This window comes from Gopherus evgoodei, chromosome 1 (assembly GCF_007399415.2).
Source record: "Gopherus evgoodei ecotype Sinaloan lineage chromosome 1, rGopEvg1_v1.p, whole genome shotgun sequence".
NCBI classification, from domain to species: Eukaryota; Metazoa; Chordata; order Testudines; family Testudinidae; genus Gopherus; species Gopherus evgoodei.
In genome coordinates this window covers 227,292,938-227,316,262 of record NC_044322.1, presented here as the reverse complement: position 1 = coordinate 227,316,262, position 23,325 = coordinate 227,292,938, and the positions used below count along the sequence as shown (strand labels likewise).

Genomic DNA, 23,325 nt, shown 5'->3' with positions numbered 1-23,325 from the left:
CTTAACATCATATTTCCAAGGAGCAACAAATACTTTGCAAACTTTACTTAGCTGAACCTTGCTCATGGGAAGTACATAAAGCCATTTTACAGGTAGGCAAACCAAGGCATTAAGGGCCCAATTTTTAAAGGAGATATTTAGGTGCCTAAAGAATCAGATAAGCACCTACTGGGATTTTCAAAAGCATCTAGGCTCTTAAATCCCATTGAGATCAATGGGAGTTAGACACATAGGTGCTTTTGACAATTCTACCAGGCACCTAAATGTCTTTAGAAGTCTGGTTCTAAAAGAATAAATGATTTGCAAAGGGTCGAACAGCAAGGCAGAGTCAAGAAAAGAACACAGTTGATAGGGCAGAATAAAAATAACAATTAATCACTTTACATTTAAAGAAAACTTTTACTGTAAGAATCACAATTGAATTGCGTGATCAAGTTATTCCACATTTTCACTGTTTTTTTTTTCAATGTAGAAGCCTTGAAATATTTTAGAAACCAGTTAACAGTTTATGAGCAAGAAGAAATTCTCAACTATGCAGAGCTGTGGTTTCTTGGGCTGGAAGCTAAAAAGATTGAAGGGTTACCTGAAACACAGAATAATAATTGTTATGATGACGAACACGGCACTTACATAAAGGTAAGAAGGAAAATCATGGTACCGGTATTCTGGGCAACAATATTTGCAGTGACTATTTGTCCACTGCTAGCTGGTCTAGATGAGATAAATGAAGGTCTAAGATGACTTGCTAGCAGTTAAATGTCCACATTGCAAACCCATCACTATTGACAACCTGTTTGAATCTCAAAAGAGTAGCTCTGAATGGAGACCCACCTTCCCTTGACACAAGGTGCATTAGTTGAGGGCTTGTACCACTTCTGCAAGTGCACTTCTGTGGCCTCTCTCAACTTGTCCTGTGGGCAAAAGACTTCAGGTTTTGCCAGTCCAGCACCTTTCATGAGCAGTGAATTCACAGACATATACACCCCTCTAGAATATGAATCTTGAATTTGTGCTGGCACCAGAACCTTGCATTTTGTTTCCTTGTCTACTGCAGGTCCTACATGACCATATCGCATACCGCTACGAAGTGCTAGAGGTCATTGGGAAAGGGTCATTTGGACAAGTAGCAAAATGTTTGGATCATAAAACCAATGAACTAGTGGCAGTGAAAATAATAAGGAACAAGAAAAGGTATATCAATGGCACGACTTCAAGAGGTTAAAGAAGTGTTTGATAGGCTGTTACTTTTCTATGCATGAGAATGATCATCCCCTGCATTATTAGGGATAATTTACAAGTAATGATCTGTGTATGCTGTAAGAAAAACGATGCTTGCTTATTCCATTTTTATAAATGCTTTTAAAAATTTTGCATGTGTTTGTTGGCAATAAAATTGGAAGGATGCTACATCTTGGCAGAGTCAGGCGTGATGTGGGTGGGAGTGGTGCAAGTTCCCTGCACGTAGCTTGGCCAATGCACCTCATTTCTGACCAACTGCATCCCCCACAATTCCAGTTATATTCCCCCCACTTCATAACTCTGCCAATTCACTTCTATCCTGACTTGCAAAACTGCATTTTATTCCAATATTGGGCTCCCAAAGAGCTTTGTTATAGAGTTATCCAGTGCTTAGGGCTTGTTTACATGGGGAAGTTAGTGTGAAAGGGTTAGGATGTGAATTTAAAGCACAATAGCTATTCTGCACCACCTCCCCATGTGGGCATTCTTATTCTGCACAAAGAATGCCTCTTTGCAGTTTATCTTAATCCACTTCAAAGTGAATTAACCTAAACCACAAAAAGGCACTTTAGTGTGGAATAAGAATGTTCACACAAGGAACTAGTGCAGAATAGCTGTTCCATACTAACTATTCTAGGCTTTTTTCCCCGGTACACAAATCCTTAAACCAGGACTACACTACAAAGTTTTGTCGGTATAGCTATGTCAGTCAGCGGTATTAAAAAAACACATCCCTGACCGACTTAGCTATGCTGGCAAACCCTCCCCGTCACCAGTGTAGATTTAGCTCTACCAGCAAAAGAGTCCTTTGTCCAGTATAGTTTATGTCATGTGGGTAGGGGGTTTAACTATACCAACAAAAGAACTCCTTTTGCTGGTATAAGCTGAGTTCCACTTGGGGGCTCTGCCAGGATAGCTATACTGGTATAGCTGTATTGGCAAAGCCTTTGTAGTGTAGATTAGCCCTTTTAGTCTGGAAAAATCCAGAAGTGCAGAAAAAGCATAGGAATGGCAGACTTATTTGTAAAAGAGATTAAAAACCTTATAACTATTAGTTTGGAGAGGAGAAGAATAAGAAGAGGAAAATGTAATAAAAGGAATGATATGCGGAAAACCGGGATGGTGCTTTTATTCATTCCTCCTCGTAGCATAAGAACAAGAGAGCACAATCCAAAGGTAGCAAGTTTAAAACTGACAAAAAGGGAGCACTTTATTTTCCCAGTGTAGAGTCAGTTTTGTGAAATACGAGCCACAGGAAATCATCCAGGCAAACAGCGTAGTGTGATTTTAAAGGGTTTAGCTGTTGATACAGAAATGTATAAAATGTACAGGGAATATCCATGCCTATGTGAGGGCAAAGCAGAGCATCTTCAGAGGCTGAGAAATTCCCCCCTCTTCCAACATGATATAATGTTGCATAGTTAGAAAATATGTGCGGGACATCAAGCATTGCTTGATGCTTCCTATGAAGCATCAAGCAATGACCCATTGTTGGAGACGGCATACAGCATTAGGAGGACCAATAGCTGGCTTTGGCATAGGAAATTTTACAGTATAGTCCTACAATTTTTCTTTCCCTCTAACTAATGGCCAGGCTTGTTCTACTAAGCAGTGCTGTTGGATCAGGCCCAGAGAAATGTTACTACTAAAATTCTTTGGGCCTGATCCAGCAGCATTGGAGTCAGTGGGAGTTGTGCTATTATCTTAAGCAGGAGATTAATAGGCCCTTTCATTGCATGCTTTCTTCTTGCTTCAGTGAGCCTCTTGTACAGGTACTATAGAAAACTGAAGACCTTGCTACTCTTGGGGTGAAATCTTGGCTCTGTTGAAGTAAATGGAAAGAATCATAGAATATCAGGGTTGGAAGGGACCTCAGGAGGTCATCTAGTCCAATCCTCTGCTCAAAGCAGGACCAATCCCCAGACAGATTTTTACCCTAAATGGCCCCCTCAAAGATTGAACTCACAACCTTGGTTTAGCAGGCCAATGCTCAAAAAGATTCCCATTGACTTCATTGAGGCCAAGATTAAACCCTAGATGCTCAAACATGTATTGTTTGAAACATTTTTTCATTCAATTATTTTGCCAGCCAGGTTCAAAATAACCAGAATAGATAGTGGTTAGCATTGTGAAGTCAGCATTTGCCAATAATTACCACACAGTATTTCTCTCTATTTAGACTAGGAAATAACTCTTGTAGCTCAGATTCCACTGTGTGGTAATTACCAGTCACTACTGATTCTTTAATGAGAGCCATTTGTTTAGTAGCAAGATAATATTGGTTGTAGTATTCCATTTACAATTAGATTAAATTAATCAGGTCCTCACCATATCATGTGACTTTGTCCTGTGCATGTAGATTTCACAATCAGGCTTTGGTAGAAGTGAAGATTCTCGATGCTCTTCGGAAGAAGGACAAAGACAATACTCACAATGTTGTCCATATGAAGGAATGCTTTTACTTTCGCAATCACTTCTGCATTTCTTTTGAACTTCTAGGGTAAGGCACATAAATATTCTTCTACATATATCATGACCAAATTATATAGGATCGCAGACCCATACATGTTATGAAGATAACTTGGCTGTTATTTTCTTTCTTTTTAGTGTTTTTGAGTAGGGTTGCCAACCCTTCAGGATTGTCCTGGAGTCTCCAGGAATTAAAGATTAATCTTTAATTAAAGATTATGTCATGTGATGAAATCTCCAAGAGTACATCCAACCAAAATTGGCAACCTCATTTTTAAGTTGGTCGGTTGGGTTTTTTCTGTTTCACACCATGTAGTGTTTAGTTTACAGACGTCTGTGTTAATTTGCACATCATTTCCTCTCCCCACCCAATATCAAGAGCCCTCAAAAAAGGATGGGGAACAAAGTAGAGAAAAATGGCCTGAGAATGTAGAAAGGACACAGCTGATCTGTTTACTTATAGGACCAGATTGTGGTACTTAGCCACAGCTCTGAGAGGGATACTTTCTTGTCCCAAGAGGCACAATCCTTCCCCTAGCTCCCCAAAGCATAGAGGGAGCATACCTGATGCACCATCCAATAAGATGTGCTGAGGCCCCTCCCCACCCTTTTGGGGGGCAATTTGCATCCCTGAATGGTGCGAAGAAGAAGCAATCTCTCAGCACAGAGCCTGGGATTGACCTTAGATCTTGGTGCTCACGGGCAGATTGGAAAAGGCTCCTTATTAGAGTTCCCCCACCACACACATGCATACACACCATGTGCACCATTATTAGAACCAGGGACAACCTGGTGCATAATTTTTGTTATGTGCGTGTTACATTTCTTTAGCTGATGGAATGAAATGGAAAAAAATTAAAAAGTGAATGTAGGGGTTGGTGAACTTTAGAGTTTGTTATGCTGATCTGCCCTCTTTTGTTTCCCTTGAAAACTCCTGATAATATATGGAGATATACCTATCTCTTAAAACTGCAAGGGACCCTGAAAAGTCATCAAGTCCAGCCCCCTGCCTTCACTAGCAGGACCAAGTACTGATTTTTTGCCCCAGATCCTTAAGTGGCCCCCTCAGGGATTGAATTCACAGCCCTGGGTTTAGTAGGCCAATGCTCAAAGTACAGGGCTATCCTTCCCTCCTTAAGGGCCTCCCCCTAAAGAACATATAGTTTAGGTTTGTCCTAATATTCAGTCTAATGTTATATAAATAGTGCACAGCATTGTAATTGTTAGCAAAGGAAAACAAGCCGTGACAGACTCCCATAGGATACTGAGCTGAAAAAATCCCATGATTCCCTCAATAGTAAGCAAGTGGAGATGATAGAAAAATATAGGAACCAGCAAGTGAACTTGACCTTTATAATTGCATGTATTGTCTGACAAACATGATAACCAATATCAGGAATGTGAGGTGTGTTTTAAAATGATTATTCCATTATTTCAGCTGTTTATAAAGATACTGTACATCAGAAGTTAAAAATACAACAATTGTGATTGTTTTGTGAATGTACTTTATAGGAGAAAGTTTGGAGAAATCATGGACATTTTTATTCTTCACATTTCTTGTAATCAAATGTCAAATGGGAGTTCAAGCAATTGCTTAGCTTTCTGTTTTCTAAAAAAATATCTCCCCCAACTGTGTATAGCTGTAGCAGGCTTTTCTTCCCATTCATTCTAGTGTGCTCAGCATCCTGAAGATCCAGCAAATTATTAGATTTGATCCCTGTCTCTGACCTAATCTCAATGTCACATCCAGCTCATACTGATACATGTGAAAATGTGAACTCTGACATGTGTGCAGATTAACATGATGTAATCAAAGGCCTCTTGGGTCCAGTAAAGGCAGAAGCCTGGGATGTCAGAAAGTCACTGTGGGAAACTGAGAGGAAAACAACTTCTGGCTATCCAGCGCGTTCACCCCCCTTAAAAGAGACCTGGAACCTCTGTCCATAACATAAAAGCATATTTTTGCCTTATTGGTCCAATGGTAATTTAAATTATTAAATAAAACAATAACTTGATTGATTAATGTTGTTTCCTACAGAATGAAAACATCATGTACTAGCTAGTTTGTTTTCTAATGGCTAGACTCTGCCCCTGCCTTGCGTGGATGTGCAAGAGAGGGAGGTGAAAATTTCTTCCTCCTACATACACAGTCTTTCACCTATGCTCAGTAACTGGTCAGAATTCCATTGGGGAGCTTAGCATCATCTCCCTGCTAGTGCCTGTATAGGTCCCAGCTGTCTGGGTGAGGGCAGGGCAATAGCTGTGTCCCCGGCACAGCTGGTCAGATATGTAGCCGGAACCATGCTCCACCATCTCCAACAGTGATGGAGCTACTACTATGGCCCACAACCCATGAGGAGAAATCTGCCTAACTCAGCCAGAATTATTTCTGGGATTCCAATGGCAACACAGCCCCATCCACACATGCCACATCAATGTGTCTCCGGCATACAGGAAAGAATCTAAACCCAGGATCTATCAGTTATTCTGAAAATTGTGTCTCAACGTTCTACAAAATTTACATGCTGATGGTAAACCTTTGACACCTACTAGCAAGGTTGCCATTTTAGTTCACTGCCAGGCCCTTCTCCTACTCCTATGCCTCAGTTTCCCAAACTGTGAAATAGTAATTATAATCATAGTTACCTGCCTCAGAAGAGAGTTGCTTTATCATTGCTACTTAGGGGTCCTCGATTGAAAGGCACATCTATAGAAAAGAGGAGTAAGCCAGTGGTTAGTGCACTAGTGTGGGACTTAAGACATCTGGGTTCAATTTTCTGCTCTGCTACAGACTTCCTCTGTGACCGTGGGCATGTCACTTTGCCTCTCAGTACCTGAATTCCCGTTTGTAAAATGGAGATAATAGCACTTTCCTTGGCGGTGTTGTGGGGATAAATTTGAGATTGTGAGGTGCCCAGATACTATGATAATGGGGGCCATCATTGTAGATATCTAGAAATGAAGACAATGCAAAACTACAACCAGGTAAAACAGATTTCACTGCAAACCTGAAAGCTGGCCCAAGTTCATGGGCAATTTTTTGAGTAAACCTGAGTTGAGCTTCCAGCAACACTGGAGCAGTTTGTGATTTCAGGAGGAAATGGAGAATTTGGTGTTTTGTCCCAAAAGCAAACCATGGCATTTTGGGGTAAGGGCTGCTTTGAGCTTTATGAACCCATAACTCAAAGTGAAACTCACACAAGTACAAACCTGTGCAAAGTGAAATGGGAGAAAAGTTTACCCGCATGACCCAATGTACATTGACATTGCTGAGCTTTTCAGTGCTCTAGTGAACAGCATCATCCTAATTCTTATTATCAGCCCTACTGCAGCAGTACCATTGCACTTCCCACCTTCGTTCTGCTCATGGCATTGTCTGATGGTGACCGTGCCTTGCTGAGGAAGGTTGAAGGAAACAGCTAGTAAGGGAAGCCTCTTTTTCTGTCTTATGTTTGTTTACTTATTTTGCCCTTCCCAGTCCCATCAAACCACATGTGGCAGAAGTTAGTCATGTCACTTAATACACCATTGAAAGGTGCTCATACTATAGTGATGAGGACAGTATAAGAGCAATAGAATCTATACAAGTATTTTTATGAAGGATGATTTCCCTTGAGCGTCTGACCACAGGCACTGAGATACAGAAAAATTTATGGAAGATGCCAAGTCAAAGGTCAATTAAAAAGAATGGGAACTGGACCAAACCTTTCTATCTCTTATTCCCCCAATGAGAACGCTATTCTACATGGTGAAAAGCAATGCATTTGTGACACCTGGTTCAATAAATTAATGTGTCCCACTGTCATTACTTACCCATTAGATCTGGGGGATCAAGGAGGTATTTATGCTTATTATATGCAACATAACATTCCCAAGAAGGAAAACATACATGTTGTTTTATTCTGGGTGATTCCTTTCTCACATATAGGAAAAAAACAAGAGGCTTTCTAAAGTGCTTTAAACTATTCACACCATAAACCCAAAGTGCCCTAGTCTTTCTGTCTCTCATCCCACAGAATAAATTTGTATCAGCTGATCAAAAAGAACAAGTTCCAAGGTTTTAGTTTGTCTTTGATTCGACGATTCACTCAGTGTGTGCTGAGATGTTTACAAATGCTCTACCGGGAAAAAATTATCCACTGTGACTTGAAACCTGTGAGTACTGTCATCTCATTATAAGCCACTTTGTACAGTTCTTGTAAGGTGCATCTTGTCTTTCATGGATAGAGAACTTCTGAAAGGATTTTTAAAACTCAACAGTGATAGGTAGAACCTATGATTCCTCTAAGGATACTTGTAGCTGGAGGGTGTTATTCCCAGTTCAAGTAGACACACTCATGCTAGCTCACTAAAAATTGTAGTGTAGCAGTGCTGAGTACATACTCACAGAGTCTGAGTAGATTTGTACTCAGGGTGGCTGGTCCAGGATCCCAGCTCTGCAGCAGGGACCATGAAAGCCCTGAGAGCCTTGGCTTGAGCCAAGGTTCTCAGGGCTTCCAGGCTCCTGTTGTGGATCCAGGAGCCAAGCCCCAGTTAGAGAAGGGGTTTCTGGGACTTTGGGACTCCCAGCTTCATGGCAGAGAAGTTGGAAGCCCTGAAATGGTGGAGTTGCCCCAGAGCTGCAGACCCTAAAAGCATAGGGCCCTGGCCCCAAGGGGGGTCCCTATTTCCTCCTCTTACTCTGTCTCTCTCATAACTTTCATTTGGAGTTTTGCTTTATTTCAAATAATTGGGCATGATTGCCCTCCAGTATTAGTAAAGTGTATGAACAGGCAAGATAAAGTGATGTATATAACTATTACAGAGTTAAACTTAACCTCATCATATTATATGTTACTTTTACCAAAGAGTTCACTAACCTACTGGGGTGTTATTGTCTTTCCTCCTTTTTATTTTTCCTCTTTAGGAGAACATATTGCTATACCACAAAGGTCAAAATTCAGTTAAAGTTATTGACTTTGGATCAAGCTGCTATGAACACCAAAGAGGTTTGCAGAAAAGTCAAGTTGATGTAATTTTCTTAATTAGATTTCTTAATTTTTAAAAACTGGAAAAAATGTTTATTTCATTGAGCTAATACAATGACACATGCCCATCATTTGCATCTATTGAACTAGTAAGCCAATGGGGTTCTCCTTGTGTCACCTACCAGCACTTTCCCCCACACTGCTGAGACTGATCTATCACCTTTGATGATGATATAGAAATTGCTTTTAGCAGGTGTAGGGAGTTGAAATGGATCCAAGTGAATAGCCCCACTGACTTCAATAAAACTTACCCTCTTCAGTGGAGGTTGAGAGGATAAGACCCTGAGATCCTTTTTTATTAGTTAGTTAAGTTACAATTCATGCATTTTTTAACCAAAAAGTATTCTTTCCCTGAGTTGCAATGGAATGAAAACATCTCAGGGCACTGGAGATTATACAGCCATTTTAAAGAGATTTTTAAAATATTTTTTCTTGATAAGGTTTAAACAGAATGTACAGCGAATAAACCAAACAAAACCAACAAACAAGAAATTAAACATAAAATGTGTCTTATAGCTGAATTGATGATGAAGAACTCACAACACTAAGAATAAACATGTCATTCAAGAGTGATATAAATGTGAGGAAGGCTGTAGCACTTGTTAAATGGGAGAAATCTATACAACATTTTCACTAAGCATGGAAAAAACAAATCATGTTCTATGTTCTTCTCTTTCTTCCATTAAACATGTTTCTCCACTCAGACAATATATAAGAATTCAGCCAAGCACCCTGCTCTAGATTTTGGAATTTCTCTAGATTTCAAACAATGCACAGTCAACCTGTGGAACCCCTTGCCAGAGGATGTTGTGAAGGCCAAGACCATAACAGGGTTTAAAAAAGAACTAGATAAATTCACGGATGATAGGTTCATCAATGGCTATTAGCCAGGAGGGGAAGAAATTGTGTCTCTAGCCTCTGTTTGCCAGAAGCTGGGAATGAGCGACAGGGGATGGATTACTTGATGATTACCTGTTCTGTTCATTCCCTCTGGGGCACCTGGCACTGGCAACTTTTAAATATTGGGCTAGATGGACCTTTGGCCTGACCCAGTAGGGCCATTCTTATGTTCTATGTTCTTAAGTTGAGTTTTAATCAATTAGATTTATACAATCTGCTTTTGAAAGAGAGATTAATCATTTTAGGCTTTCTGATGTCTGGGTACAAAACAATAAGAGATTCACCTTGGAATGTATCTGGAGAAGAATAATTTGAAACAGAGAAATTCAGTGGAAGAAATGTGGAGCATGATTAGTCTCCTGTTAGCTTAAATAAGAAGTTTTTTTAGACGCCTGGGAAGCAGTAACTGAAAGATACCTAAGGGCAGGTAGTAGAAGACAAAGTTAGATATTATTTCATAGTATGATATGGCACAACAACAACAAAACCCCAATGGTGTGATATTGGTCAAGCATACAAAGAAACATGCCATGTGTCGTCCCTTCCCATGCACTTCTGGAGAAACTGCACCTAGAATACTGCTTATGTTGCTGAGCACCTTGCTCCCAGAAAGGTGTTGAATGAGAGGGCATTAAACGAACAAACAAATAAATAAAAGGGTCCAACAGGCTAGTGGAATTGATGTAGGAGGGAAAAGTGACAGAGGTAATGTACCATCATTATATTTGGTTTGGCTGAATACCAATTAAAAGGGGTTAGTTTACTCACTATGGTCCCAATCTTGGAATGTGACCTGTTGGCACAGGTCCTGCACATGTGTAGAGTCCCAATTAAGACATTGGATGAAATTCTGACCCTATTGAAGTCAATGTGAGTTTTGCCATTGACTTCAGTGAGGCCAGAATTTTGCCAAATAGGTCTCTGAAGGTGTGGAGTGCTTTGCGCTGGAAAATCCTATTGCAGGACTGGGGCCTATAGAGGGGGAAGAATTGTTCGGACTGGTTCAAGGGGTATAATTGCATGTAAGGGAATGAACTAAGGATATTTGGCTGAATATTATCAGGAAACATTTCCTAAGAGCAAGATCTACTGCTCTGTGAAATAGTTCCCAAAAGACCCATCACATGCAATTCAATATGGAACTGGATGAAGTATTAGAAACATATACTAGGGAACAATCCCTCTCTGGCTTATCAGGGAAATAATATGTATTTGTCTTTTCTAATGTCTATGGTTCTCTAATGTGAATTGCTGCCCTGACAACACTATGTTCCTTAGTGTCCAATTTTCTTTCCTCATGCAGTGTATACATATGTTCAGAGCCGATTTTATCGCTCCCCTGAAGTGATTCTTGGTCACCCATATGCTACTCCTATTGATATGTGGAGCCTGGGATGCATCATGGCTGAACTTTACACAGGCTATCCCCTTTTTCCAGGAGAGAATGAAGTAGAGCAACTTGCCTGCATCATGGAGGTAGCTTCTGGGATTTTTTTAGTCATGACATCAAGGTGCTGTTCCCTCCATTCCTTACATGCATGTCTTGGAAACAAAGCATTTTGTAATTTGATGAATTGTTTGAACGGTTCCTTCCCCAGGGGTTCATTGACATGAATTTTTGAATGACAGGTTGGCTGCAGTTTGCTAAACTGCACTCCCAGCAACAGAATGACACATGAAGAGAGACAAACATTTTTTGGAGCTGGGTGGCCTGTGAGAGGGAAGCTTATCACAGCCAGGGGACCCAGTGAGAAGGAAGAGGCAGAATGTGAAACTGCTGCCTCCTCTTTGTGTGGCAAATCGGCTCCGTGTGGTGAAGGTTGTTGGTTTGTTCAGTCACTGCGCTGTTTCTGTCTTTATGGGGAGCACATTGTATTCTGATCAGAATTGTATGGAGTGGTTCTGACCAAAGAAATATGCTTTAGTCTAAGGGGGAAGCAAAGCAAAATAGAATATTTTAATTTTTCTCCTTCTAATACATTTGTTGTTTTTCTTTGCACTGCTGTGTAATGTACCTGGGGTCAACTGTGAACATGAGGCAAAAATTAGGTCAGGTACAACGTGTTGCAATCAGTCTTCTAGGCAAGTCTGACTAATGAAAGCATATCACTTTGCTGCCCAGCATCCTATGCTAGCTCCGTGTCTGATTTCCAATCCAGGGCAAGCCCTGAATTAGCAGGTGCAAAGCTGCTGTATGGTCCCTCTCTGCAGTCTCCCACAGCATCTACGTCGATCAACAGGAGTCCTATTCTTCAGAGACCCCAGGGAAAACTTCCAGGGCTGGGGAAATAGCTGTCTCAACAGAGGGCCGTAGGTGTTGTAGATGCTATTAGTCAGATCAGAATGAGCCCAACTGTGAAAACAAATCTGTTTAAGTAAGACCTCCATTAATAACAGAGCAAACTAGCCTGGTGGCATTCTTTATGGAAGACGACAACCACCAAAATTTATCTCCTGTGAGAAAACAGCTTAAAATGGATTTTTAACCAATTATAATGGATCCCTTGGTTCTGTATATGGACCTTAGATACTGTATTACAGTGAGATGCACATTAAAATGAGGATGGGTTAGAGAGAGTTGTAGACATTTCACTCCATGCATCTGAAGAAGTGGGTTTTTTACTCACAAAAGCTTATGCCCAAATAAATCTGTTAGTCTTTAAGGTGCCACCGAACTCTTCATTGTTTTTGTGGATACAGACTAACACAGCTACCCCTCTTGAGACATTTTACTGTAAATTGACACATGTAAATAGGAGAAGGAACAGCACATCCATCTTTAGCCAAGGCTGCTAGAGATGTTGAAGAAATACTGAATAACTCCTCGTATTAATTTTCTGTCTTGAAGATATTGGGTCTTCCGCCAGCTGATTTTATTCAGACTGCATCAAGAAGACGAACATTCTTTGGTAAGCACCTATGATTATCTTTCTTTATTGTATCACTTCCACAGCTATTCGGTGGGTGGCTGGGAAACGCTGGGAGGTAGGCAGAGGAATGGGGACGCGGCACACTCAAAGGAGGGGTGGGATGAGAGGAGTTTGGCTGCACCCACTAATTTTTCCCTGTGGGTGCTGCAGCCCTGAAGTACCCACTGAGTCGGAGCCTATGCATGGCTTGCCCTGCTGTGTGCGTAATCCCTCTAGCAGAGCTATCTGAAATTATACCGATTGAATGCTGAACTGTGTTATCAGTTTACTCTGCATATTTTTCAGGATGAAAGTATAATCAGTTCTAGTAAAGTGTACTTAATACAGATTTGTTTCCTAAGTGGTGGTGTTTCCTTTCATGGTTTTAGCAATGAGAAAACAGCAAGCTCCGGGAGGTAGACAGGAGGAACGGGAATGTGGCGCACTCAGGGGAGGAGGCAGGGAAGAGGCGGGGCCAGGTGGGGATTTGGGGAAGGGGTGGAATAGGAGCAGCGGGGGGGCGGGGACTTTGGGGAAAGGTTGGAATGAGGGCGGGGCAAGGCAGGGCCTGATGGATGGGGTGGAGTGGAGGTGGGGGTCGAGCACCCAGGGGAAAGCAGGGAAGTCGGCGTCTATGAAGCCATGTAGTAGTGGGATGGATGTAATATGGGAAAACTCATTTCATTCCTCTCATAAGATGCTGTTCAGGACCTCTTATTCACACCTTTTTCCCCACTGACTTCAGTAAAGATTTTACCCTAAATAAGGAGTCAGAGTTTAAGGCCAGAAGAGACCACCAGATCATCTAGTGTGGCCTCCTGTGTATCACAGGTTACCAGCACCTGCACGCTAAACCAAACAACCAAAATGAGACCAAAGAATTACAGCCCTCAGGAGAATAGACTGTTATATGCCACAGGCAGAGACTAGGAGGGACCAAGGTCCTTGCAATGAGAAGAAAATGATTAAGAGAGATATACCAAGATAATCTTGGCAAGTGACCTGTACCTGCATGCTGCAGAGGAAGCAGAAAACCCCAGGGTCCCTGCCAGTCTGACCTGCAAGAAAATTCCTTCCCATCCCCACCTATTGTGCTCAGACCCTGAGCATATGAGCAAGAACCAACCAGCCAAGCACCTGAGAAAGAGAGAATTCTCACTGCCACCTCACAGGCCTGGCCCTGAGTAGGGCTCATTGTGTTCTAGCTAAATGCCAACTGAGTAATTATGTTCAACCTACCTATGATTCAACAAGTTTCAATGGGTCATGGCATTCTTCACTTCCTGTCCTAAACAGCTGTGTAGTGCATTTCTGTGTTGTTAAACAGTTGTCATGTTTCATGAGAGGTAGATGCAGGTCAGTGGATTTAAGTTTGTGAAGAACTTTGGGGTCCTTTTGGATGAAAGTTGTTATGTAACTATAAGTCATTTTCCTTGTGGATTTAAATCTCCTCGTAGGACTCTATAAAGTTCACACTGCTGAAGGGCAACATCATGACTACGGCTAAACTGTTATTGTGCAAAATATTTACATGACATAAAAGCTATTTTGTTTTAAAAAGATTCCAGAGGTTTTCCTAGAACTATAACAAACAGCAGGGGGAAAAAAAGACACCCAGACTCCAAGGATCTAAGTACGGTATTAAAAACCCATGATGCCGCTTTCCTGGATTTTCTGAGAGGCTGCCTAATGTAAGTTACTTTTTACTTCTTTATTTTCTGCAGACTTGTTTGACTTTAAGTCCCTGCTTTATTTCTCTTAGGGCTTTAAAAATTTTAGTATCTCCGTTTTTTCACCAATGTTTATTTTACAGGCCCATCCTTGGAGCATTTGAGTGCCTCACAAACATTAATGAACTTTAGTCTCACAACAAGAAAGTATTATTCACAGCTTATAGAAGGGAAAACAAACACACACACAGATTTAAGTGATTTCCCCAAGGTCACACAGGAAGTCTGTAGCAGAGCCAGAAATAAAACCTAGATCTCCTGCTCCTGAATCCAGTACAAACCCAAAAGTATCCTTCCTCATTTACCCACTAATTAACCACCTCAATCTGATTTAAGGTAAAGTTAAATATAGGTAACATGGGTGGTGTCAGAGTGGAATCACACTGTACACCTCCCTAGATCAATGCTCAGTTTTGTATTCAACAACTACTGTAACAATCCAGGTCTCATTGTAGCAGATAGAAGTCTTTCCTTTCACTTTAATGAGAGTGACTTTGGGCATTGATTTGTGGTTCTGGACTACCACGTCTATGGTGTACCCTGGAAGAGGCCAGCAGAGAATGTGTCATGTAAAATACTTGGTTCTTCTTTGAGTTTTTGTCCACATAAATCCCACTCTTGTTGGGCGTGAGTTTTATGTCTGCAAAACTTTATTCTTTTGGCCACCAGTGCCTGTTGGGGACAAGCCTGCACACTAAATGTCCTTGCACTTCTCCCACCCTATAAAGGATGGAATAGTCCCAACCCAACCATTCTTCAGTTCCTGCTTACCATCAGTGAGAGTGAGTTGGAACCCCTGCAGTGCCGTCCTGCTTCTCTGTGACTCTGTTGCCGTTAGTGTTAGTGGTTAGTTAGCATAGTGTTGGGTAGTTAGTTTACTTTTACTTTGTCCCTTGGCTTTTCAAGAAACTTCTTAGGAATTTTTCATAGATAGTGGGCTCTGAGAGTGAGTCTATGCTTCTCTCCCCCAACTACCAGAACTTTAACTGTTATGATGGAATCTCAATCTCTGGGGTTTAAGACATGCCCCTCCTGTGGTCATTAAGTGCTTTTTTTTTTTTTTGTTAGGCAAATGCAAAGGCATATCTTTGACCAGTGCTCCACCTGCTGCTCTTTTTTCCAAGTGGACTGAGAAGGCTAGGGATACACCGTGCACGCCTAAAGCTATTTCATCTGGAGGTCTCCTTGAAAGCCCTGTCAGATACAGAGAAAGTTGTAACTAAGGCTCAGTCCCTCTCAGCTAGTGCCCCAATGAACTGTGATTCATCTCAAGCTCCAGGGCAGAAATGTCTAACAGACCTCAAAAACAACAAGGAGACCAGTGGCACCTTAAAAACTAACAGATTTATTTGGGCATAAACTTTCATGGGTAAAAAACCTCACTTCTTCAGTGGTTGCATCTGAAGAAGTGTTTTTTTACCCATGAAAGTTTACGCCCAAATAAATCTGTTAGTCTTTAAGGTGCCACCAGTCTCCTTGTTGTTTTTGTGGATACTGTTAGAAGAAGGAGCAGGTTGACCCAGAGGTGGATGTGAGTACAGGATTCTTTATTGTGATACTTGTTCCCCTGGACCCAGTTGTCCAGTAAGCACATTCTTTTTGTTTAAATTAGTATGTACACGCCTACATCCATTACAACACCCCAAAAACCCTTATTAAGTAATAAAAACACCCATTCTGTTAGTAAACCCATCTCTATCTATTGTGCACAGCATTATGCATATCACACTGGCATTTTTACCTTGAAAATACATTTCTTTGCAACAATCTGTTGCCACAAATCTCCTGGTTAGCATTTCTTAGGGGAGGGAGGAAGGGGCCATGAGCAAGGGCTCATTTATGTAGCTGGGAATGGAAGGGAGGGAGAAATAATACTGCTTCACACAAAAAGTATCTTTCGATCCCCACATTCCTTATGCAGCTGCGAGCTTATCTATCTCCAACAAGCTGAAGGGGAGGGCAAGGGATGACACTTATTTATCAAGCAAGAAAATGGTGCCTGCCTGTGACTTTACTCCCTAATACCATACCATCACACCAGCAGCTCCCAGGTCTCTACTTAACCCTTACAGATCCCAACGGATACAGACTAACACGGCTACCCCCGATAAGAGACCTCAGTAGTCAGCTTCAGTCCACATGCTGACTTCTTCACAAAGGGATAGGAAGAAGCATAAGTCTCCCTCTCTGGGACCCTCAGAACTGAGACCCAAGTTGACATGCATTAGTCTTGTCTCTAGCTCTACAGCAGGATAGCAGCCTACAGCGGGTATCTCTGCCACCTTAGTACCAGCTATAAAAAGACTGCCTGCACTACAAGCTAAATCCTTCCTCCGTCAGTGGCTCCTCAGCAATCTCTGTACCCAGCACATTGGCACCCAGCCCTTTGGTCTTGTCCCTTTTGGCTCCTATGGCCTATTTGTCACTGAGTGCCCTGTCTTTGGGCCAGGTATCAGAATCCTTCTTATTGGCTTGTACAACATCAGCAGTGCTAACTAGTCTTTTGGTCACCCAGATCACAGTACAGCAGTCAGCTGTTGATACATCTGTGCCATCTACTTCCCCTACCCATGTACAGAGGATGCAGAAGCACCCTAACACACCCAAAAGTGGGGAATCCACCCCCCACTTAAGGAGGTGTATTCCTTTTCATCTTCTCCACTGGGACATAGTAGAGACTCATCTCCTGCTCATCCTTCCTCCCTCCCCTGTCAGTTGCCTTTCTTATTCCCTGGGCACTGAGACTGATGCATGCCTTCCTGCTGATCTGCATGATCCCAAGGGTCCTGAGGAATGGGGAAACAATATCCAGAATGGATGATGATTACAGCCCCAGCATGGGCCAGACAATTCTGGTATTTGGATCTGGGGAACATCTCATTGCAGCTCCCAGTCACCTTACCTGCTCTGTCTGACAATGCTGACAATACCTCCATCAGAACAATGCTCAAATCCTACTCCTGGATCCAGTGTCATTACACTTGACAGCCTGGATGCTGATTGGTTGATGTCTACCAAAAGAAGCTGTTCAACAGAAGCTCAGAACATTCTGCTCCAAAACAGAAAAGCCTCAACCACAATAACTTATAAAGCTGATTGAAAGAGATTTTCTGTTTGGGCATCTCAGCACCAGCTGTCTCCCTGGACAACACCCTTGACAACTTACTAACCTGGAACCATCTGGACTTTCTTTTAGTTCCATAAGGGTCTGTCTAACAGTGAAATCTGCACATTATTTCTCTTATTCAGGGCCACACTTTTTTCTCACCTGCAATGGCAAAATTCTTTAAGGGCCTAACTCATGTTTTCCTCCCAGTTCAGTAGCCTCCTCCCTCTTGGGACCTCAGTATAGTATTAACAGGGTTAATAGGACCCCTTTTTGAGACCTTAACAACCTGTTCCCTATACCACGTGTCAATGAAGACTGCCTTTTTAGTAGTCATTACCTCAGCTTAAACAGTAGAGGAGATGCAGGCCCTCATGGTGAATCCCTTATATCATGTTTCATAAGGACAGGGTTACTCTCAGGCCTCATCCCAAATTCCTGCCCAGAGTTGTTTCAGAGTTCCATACAAACCAATTCATTCACCTGCCAGTCTTTTTCCCTCCCAAGTCTCACTTAACCCCGAGGGAAGCAAAACTTCAAACACTCGATGTACTACAAGCATTATTTCATTATCTTATGTGACAATATACCTCTTTCATCACATCAGGGCTGTATTTCTCCTTCTGGCTTTGAGGGGGCCTGGGGTAAATCAGTTCCACTCTAGAGGTTGAATACTTCATGTTGGTTTATTTACAATATTTACAGGGTTGGCCTGAGGGCTTCTTTACACATGCGCACGCACACGCATGCACACACACAAAATACATTTCCTAACTCTAGGTGGAGTACCGCCTCTTCTTGTGTGGGCTACAGATCAGCAGCTACCCTCTCTAAACCACTGTGGACTCATCTGTGCTGGGAACAAAAGCCCTCTCCCCAACCAGAAATAACCACAAGATTTCCCCTTAAAGGAAAAAGCAGCTCTTTACCTAAGGGCTGGTCTACACTGTGGGGGAAAATCAATCTCAGATACGTAACTTCAGCTACGTGAATAACGTAGCTGAAGTCGAAGTATCTAAGATCGAATTACTCACCGTCCTCACGGTGCGGGATCGATGTCTGCGACTCCCCATGTCGACTCCGCAACTCCGTTCGGGTTGGTGGAGTTCTGGAATCGATATAAGCGCATTCAGGGATCGATATATCGCTTCTACATGAGACGCGATATATCGATCGCGAAGCAATCGATTGCTCGGCGGGTAGTGAAGACGTAGCCTAAGAAAAGCCTTTTCCCCTCACTATGCACAGCCCTTCTGCAGCTTGCCTCTCATCCTTCTTCCCTTTTCCTGCTCACTAGAAGAGATTTTTAAAAGCCACAGGCTGCCTTTAATTAGACTCAAGTGTCCATAATTAATCTGAGGTAATCTCTTTCAGTTTGGTACAAAAAGGGCTTTTTAACCATTCTAAGACTGATATACCTGCCTTCAACCACCCTCCAGAACTGTCAGGTCTGATTTTGTCACACTTAGCAGGACAAAATCATTCAGGAATACGTCTAGACCAGGAGTGGGCAAACTATGGCCCGGGGCCGCATCCAGCCCTTCAGATGTTTTAATCTGGCCCTCGAGCTCCAACCGGGGAGCAGGGTCAGGGGCTTGCTCTGCACAGCTCCTGAAAGCAGTGGCATGTCCGCCCTCTGGCTCCTACACATAGGGGCAGCCAGAAGGCTCTGCACCCTCCTGCACCCCAGAGCCCGTACCCCCAGCCGGAGCCCTCACCCTCCACCTGCATCCCTGCCTGAGCCCGGAGGCCCCTTCCACACCCTGAACTCCTCATTTCTGGCCCCACCCCAGAACCCACACCCCCAGCCAGAACCCTCACCCCCACCCCCAATTTTGTGAGCATTCATGGCCCACCATACAATTTCCATACCCGAATGTGGCCCTCAGGCCAAAAAGTTTGCCCACTCCTCTTCTAGACTGTTAGTGTCCTTTGCTGATAGGTTTAAGAATCAGATGGTATCCTCATAAGGTTATCTATGTGGGTTCCCAGGTGCACAAGGCTATATTATGAGTTAACCAGAGTAGATCCACCTAGCCATGTTTGAGATCATTGTGCTAGAACTCAGGCAGCCTCAGCTGCCTGTTTGAGGAATGTCCCTATTTCCAAAATGTGTAGGGTAGCTACATGGAGCTCAGCCCATGTTTATACAAGATGCTATTTTTTGGTAGAGGCTTCCAGATTGGATTTCCACTTTGGTAGGGCTGACCTATAATCCTTGTTCCAGTAGGACTCCTAGCACCCATCTCTGAGCAAACAATCATTACTTGTTAGACTCCAAGACTGGGATCCATGTGGACAAAAACCGACGAAGAAAGGATATTTACTTTATGGTAACTGTGGTTCCTCAAGGTGCTTCGTAATCATGGATCCCACAACCTACCCTCCATCCTTGCTACTAGAGAGTCCTTATTCCTCTGGAATTCTGTACTGTCAAAGGAACTAAGGGCCTGCTCTCTGCCCTTTATGTCCTCAGGTGGGGAGGGGTGCAAGGACTTCTAGGGTGAAGGCACACTGCCAGCAGATACTGCTGGCCAAATGACTCCAATCTTGCATGTGTGGGGCACATGCATACCAAAAGTGGAATCCATGTGCACAAAACATCTTGAAGAACCACAGTTACTGTTAGGAAAGTAATTGTTCTTTTTTGGAGCAAATTTAAGATTCTCTGCCTTCATGCTAAAGTACCCTGGAAGCGTTGCAGAGGTAATCTGATTTGCTGTGGGGAGTGAGTCAGGTCCTGATTTTCCAAGGTGCTAAGCACTATCTCTGAGGCGCTAAGTACTTTAAACTCATGTTAACTTCACTGGGAATTTATGGTGTTCTGCATCTCACAGGCTGCACTCAGCACCTTACAGGATCAAGTCTTGGGTGAGCATTGCACATCATTATGGACACAGAATTGCTTGTGATAAAGTAGCTGCACTGGCAGCAAGGAGAACAAAGATCTTTAATGGGGAAAAATATGAATCCCAAATGAATAAATTAGAGGAATCCCTATAATTGAACATGCACTGATCTGTACTTCTTGAGAAACCTGATTCAGTGCAAGACAAAATGATGAATAATGCCTCACCTGGTGAGGACCAAAATTTTCACACTTGAATGCCCAAAGTTAAGAACCAAAATCCATATTTAAATAAGTAGCTTGATTTTCAGACGTGCAGAGTACTTACAGCTTCCCTGGGACATAAGTGGAACTTCCTGGAAGCTCTGGTTTCTGAGCAGCTCCTGTAAATCAGACCCCTTATTAAAATTTGGTACACAATTCTGGGCACCCAAAATAAACAACATAGAATTTGTCACAGTGAATAACGTGTTGATCCACCAATTCCAATACCCTATCTGCAACAATGGCCACTAGCTGAAGTTGCAGAGGAAGTTTAAAATCATCCATAATGAACTGTGGCAATTGCACAGGGCTGTACGAGAGGAAGAAAATTCTTTTCTGAGCCCTTTGGCAATCAGAGCATGAGCATGAGCATCAATTTTCATAGTGTAAATAATTGCTCATTTATTTATTATCCAGTTCATTAAACCCACTTCATTAAACAACTTCAGTCTTTGACTCTGTGAACTTCTGTGGTAGAGAATGGTGCAAACTGAGTACATGTTATGAAAAGTGCTTGCTTTTAACTGTATTCAGAATACATACCAATTCATTTCACTGAGTGACTCCTTGTTCTCATATTATAAGAGGAACTGATCAGTTATTACTCTGTGCTTCGAAGCTTCAATACCACAGTCAAAACCCCTCTGGCTTTTGCATTTTCAAAATTCACTCCACATCTATACTCTTTCATATCTATGTCCTTCTGTTACGTCTCACGATATTTCTAGCCCTTCCCTGAACATTTTCAGTCTTAGCTATTTGTGTCTCAAAGAGTAGTCCCACTTGTACAACACTCCCTCTGGACAGAAATATGGTGGGATGCAATAATAATGTTAATGTATGTGGGAATAATAAGTCTGTCCTGTTGACAGTGTGGGGGCTAGGGACACACATGCCTAGGGAGAGATCGAACCAGGAGTCAGAAGCTCCTAAGTTCTTTTATCTTTTAAACACTCTATTGTATTTAGTATGAAGTACAGTACAGATTGGGCAAGACACATAACTAAAGGTCTACTAAATTCGTAGCCATAAAAATCTGTCATGGACTGAGAAATCTGGTCTCCCCCATGAAATCTGGTCTTTTGTGTACTTTTACACTAGGGTAAGAGTATACAAAAGTACACAGCGTTTCTCAAACTGGGGGTCCTGACCCAAAGGGGGATTGCAAGCCTATTGTAGGGGGCGTTGCAATATTGTCCACCCTTACTTCTGCGCTGCCTTCAGACCTGGGTAGCCGGAAGGAGGTGGCTGCTAGTCAGATGCCCCACTCTGAAGCCAGCACTGCAGCTAGCAGTAATGTAGAAGTAAGGGTGGCATGGAATATACTATATGAATGCATCTCAAAATTTGCTACTTATTCTGTGATCAACCCGCAAAAAATGTGTGATTTCTCCACAGTGCAAGTAGACCCTGGCACAAAATCTCTCTGCACATTAGTTTTCCCTGTCTTTAAATTGGAAATACTAATACTGACTTTCTTAACTCATTGGGGTGATGAAAGGATTAATTAGTAAATGTTTATAAAGCTCTACATCCTGTGTCTGTCTTCTTTATTTAGATTGTAAGCTCTTTGGGGCAGGGACCATCTACTATTCTGTATGCTTAGCACAATGGGGTCCCATTCTTGGTTGGTCCTTAGGCACTGTTGTAAGAAACATGTTAAATAATAATAGTAAATCACCCTGGCCTATATCCCACTCCTGGGGCAACCACCTATTAACCTCTCTTTGTTGTGAAAATCAGTCATTTAATACAACTCTTGTTCCTTCCACCTAACAATTTTTTAATCCCTGACAAGTCTTTGCCTTTTGCCCTGGAGGTATTTTTTTCTTTTTACTACTTCTATTTATGAAAAAATGAAACATTGTTCTGGGCCACTGTAGATGGAAAGGTTTCAAAAATTATTCAATAGCATTTTTTTCATGCCAGTTATTCGACTAGATTCCTATCGGCCAGGGGCAGGGCCGGCTCTAAGCTTTTTGCTGCCCCAAGCAAAAAAAATTTGGCTGCCCCCCACCCCAGCCTTGTGCTTCCCCCTGCCCCAGCCCTGGGCTCTCCCCCCACACTCCCTGCTGCCCCAGCTCTTGCCCACCTTCACACCCACACCCTCCTGCGGCCCCAGCCCTGGGTCACTGGTAACTCACTCCCAGGGCAGGTCATTCAGCAGGAATTTTGGATGTGCACAGAACACAGACAGGATTGGTTCCCATATGGTTACAGAGCTGCAGTAAAGTGGAACAATTTTCAACTTGTGTGATTGGAGGATACCTGGATGCATATTATAAGACTGTCCTACATAAATGAGGAAAAGTTGAGGTGCCTTTATTATTCTTTTGTTCCACTCTTTCTTTCTATGGGGAATTTGCCAATGCAATGTCACTGTCTTCCTTTTAAACAAATAAAACTTTAAAAAAAAAAGGCAATGGCTGTTGAAAATAGGAATTCCAGTCCTAATAACCACTGGGAAGCATTTTTTGCTCAATTTTATCCTACTTTTTCTACAGCAAGTTACAGTGGATCAGTATATTTGATTTGGGAGAAATGAAGTAACAGCTGTCCAAACTGAGCTTGAGCACTCCTGAATTTTGAGATGTTCAAATCTGGAAGGCAGGTGCTAGATTCCCTTTCTGAATATTAGCTAAATCTGGAAAGGAAAAGTCAATTTCTGCTTCCATGGCTCAGAAGTGGAAATCCTCCTGCGCGCCTAGTACTGTATCTAAAGCCGCCCAGCTCCTCTAGCACAGCCTCCCCTTCCTTACTTTTCATTTAAAATTCTAGTGGGATCCAGGTACCTCCCTTGCTAGGCTTCAGATAGAGAGGGGCACTGTCCATT

At 42.4% G+C, this 23,325-nt stretch overlaps 1 protein-coding gene across 1 annotated transcript in view; it reads left to right on the top strand.

The window, feature by feature from the left end:
• Nucleotides 1–23,325, top strand: part of DYRK4 (dual specificity tyrosine phosphorylation regulated kinase 4) — a 35,943-nt gene that overhangs the window by 9,258 nt on the left and 3,360 nt on the right. Inside the window, exons 4-10 of the mRNA XM_030553139.1 lie at nucleotides 473–636; nucleotides 1,055–1,191; nucleotides 7,725–7,863; nucleotides 8,615–8,696; nucleotides 10,939–11,111; nucleotides 12,484–12,544; nucleotides 14,106–14,235. Coding sequence (XP_030408999.1) covers nucleotides 7,822–7,863; nucleotides 8,615–8,696; nucleotides 10,939–11,111; nucleotides 12,484–12,544; nucleotides 14,106–14,235 — 488 coding nt within the window. The 5' untranslated portion in view covers nucleotides 473–636; nucleotides 1,055–1,191; nucleotides 7,725–7,821. The remainder of the gene's footprint in view (nucleotides 1–472; nucleotides 637–1,054; nucleotides 1,192–7,724; nucleotides 7,864–8,614; nucleotides 8,697–10,938; nucleotides 11,112–12,483; nucleotides 12,545–14,105; nucleotides 14,236–23,325) is intronic.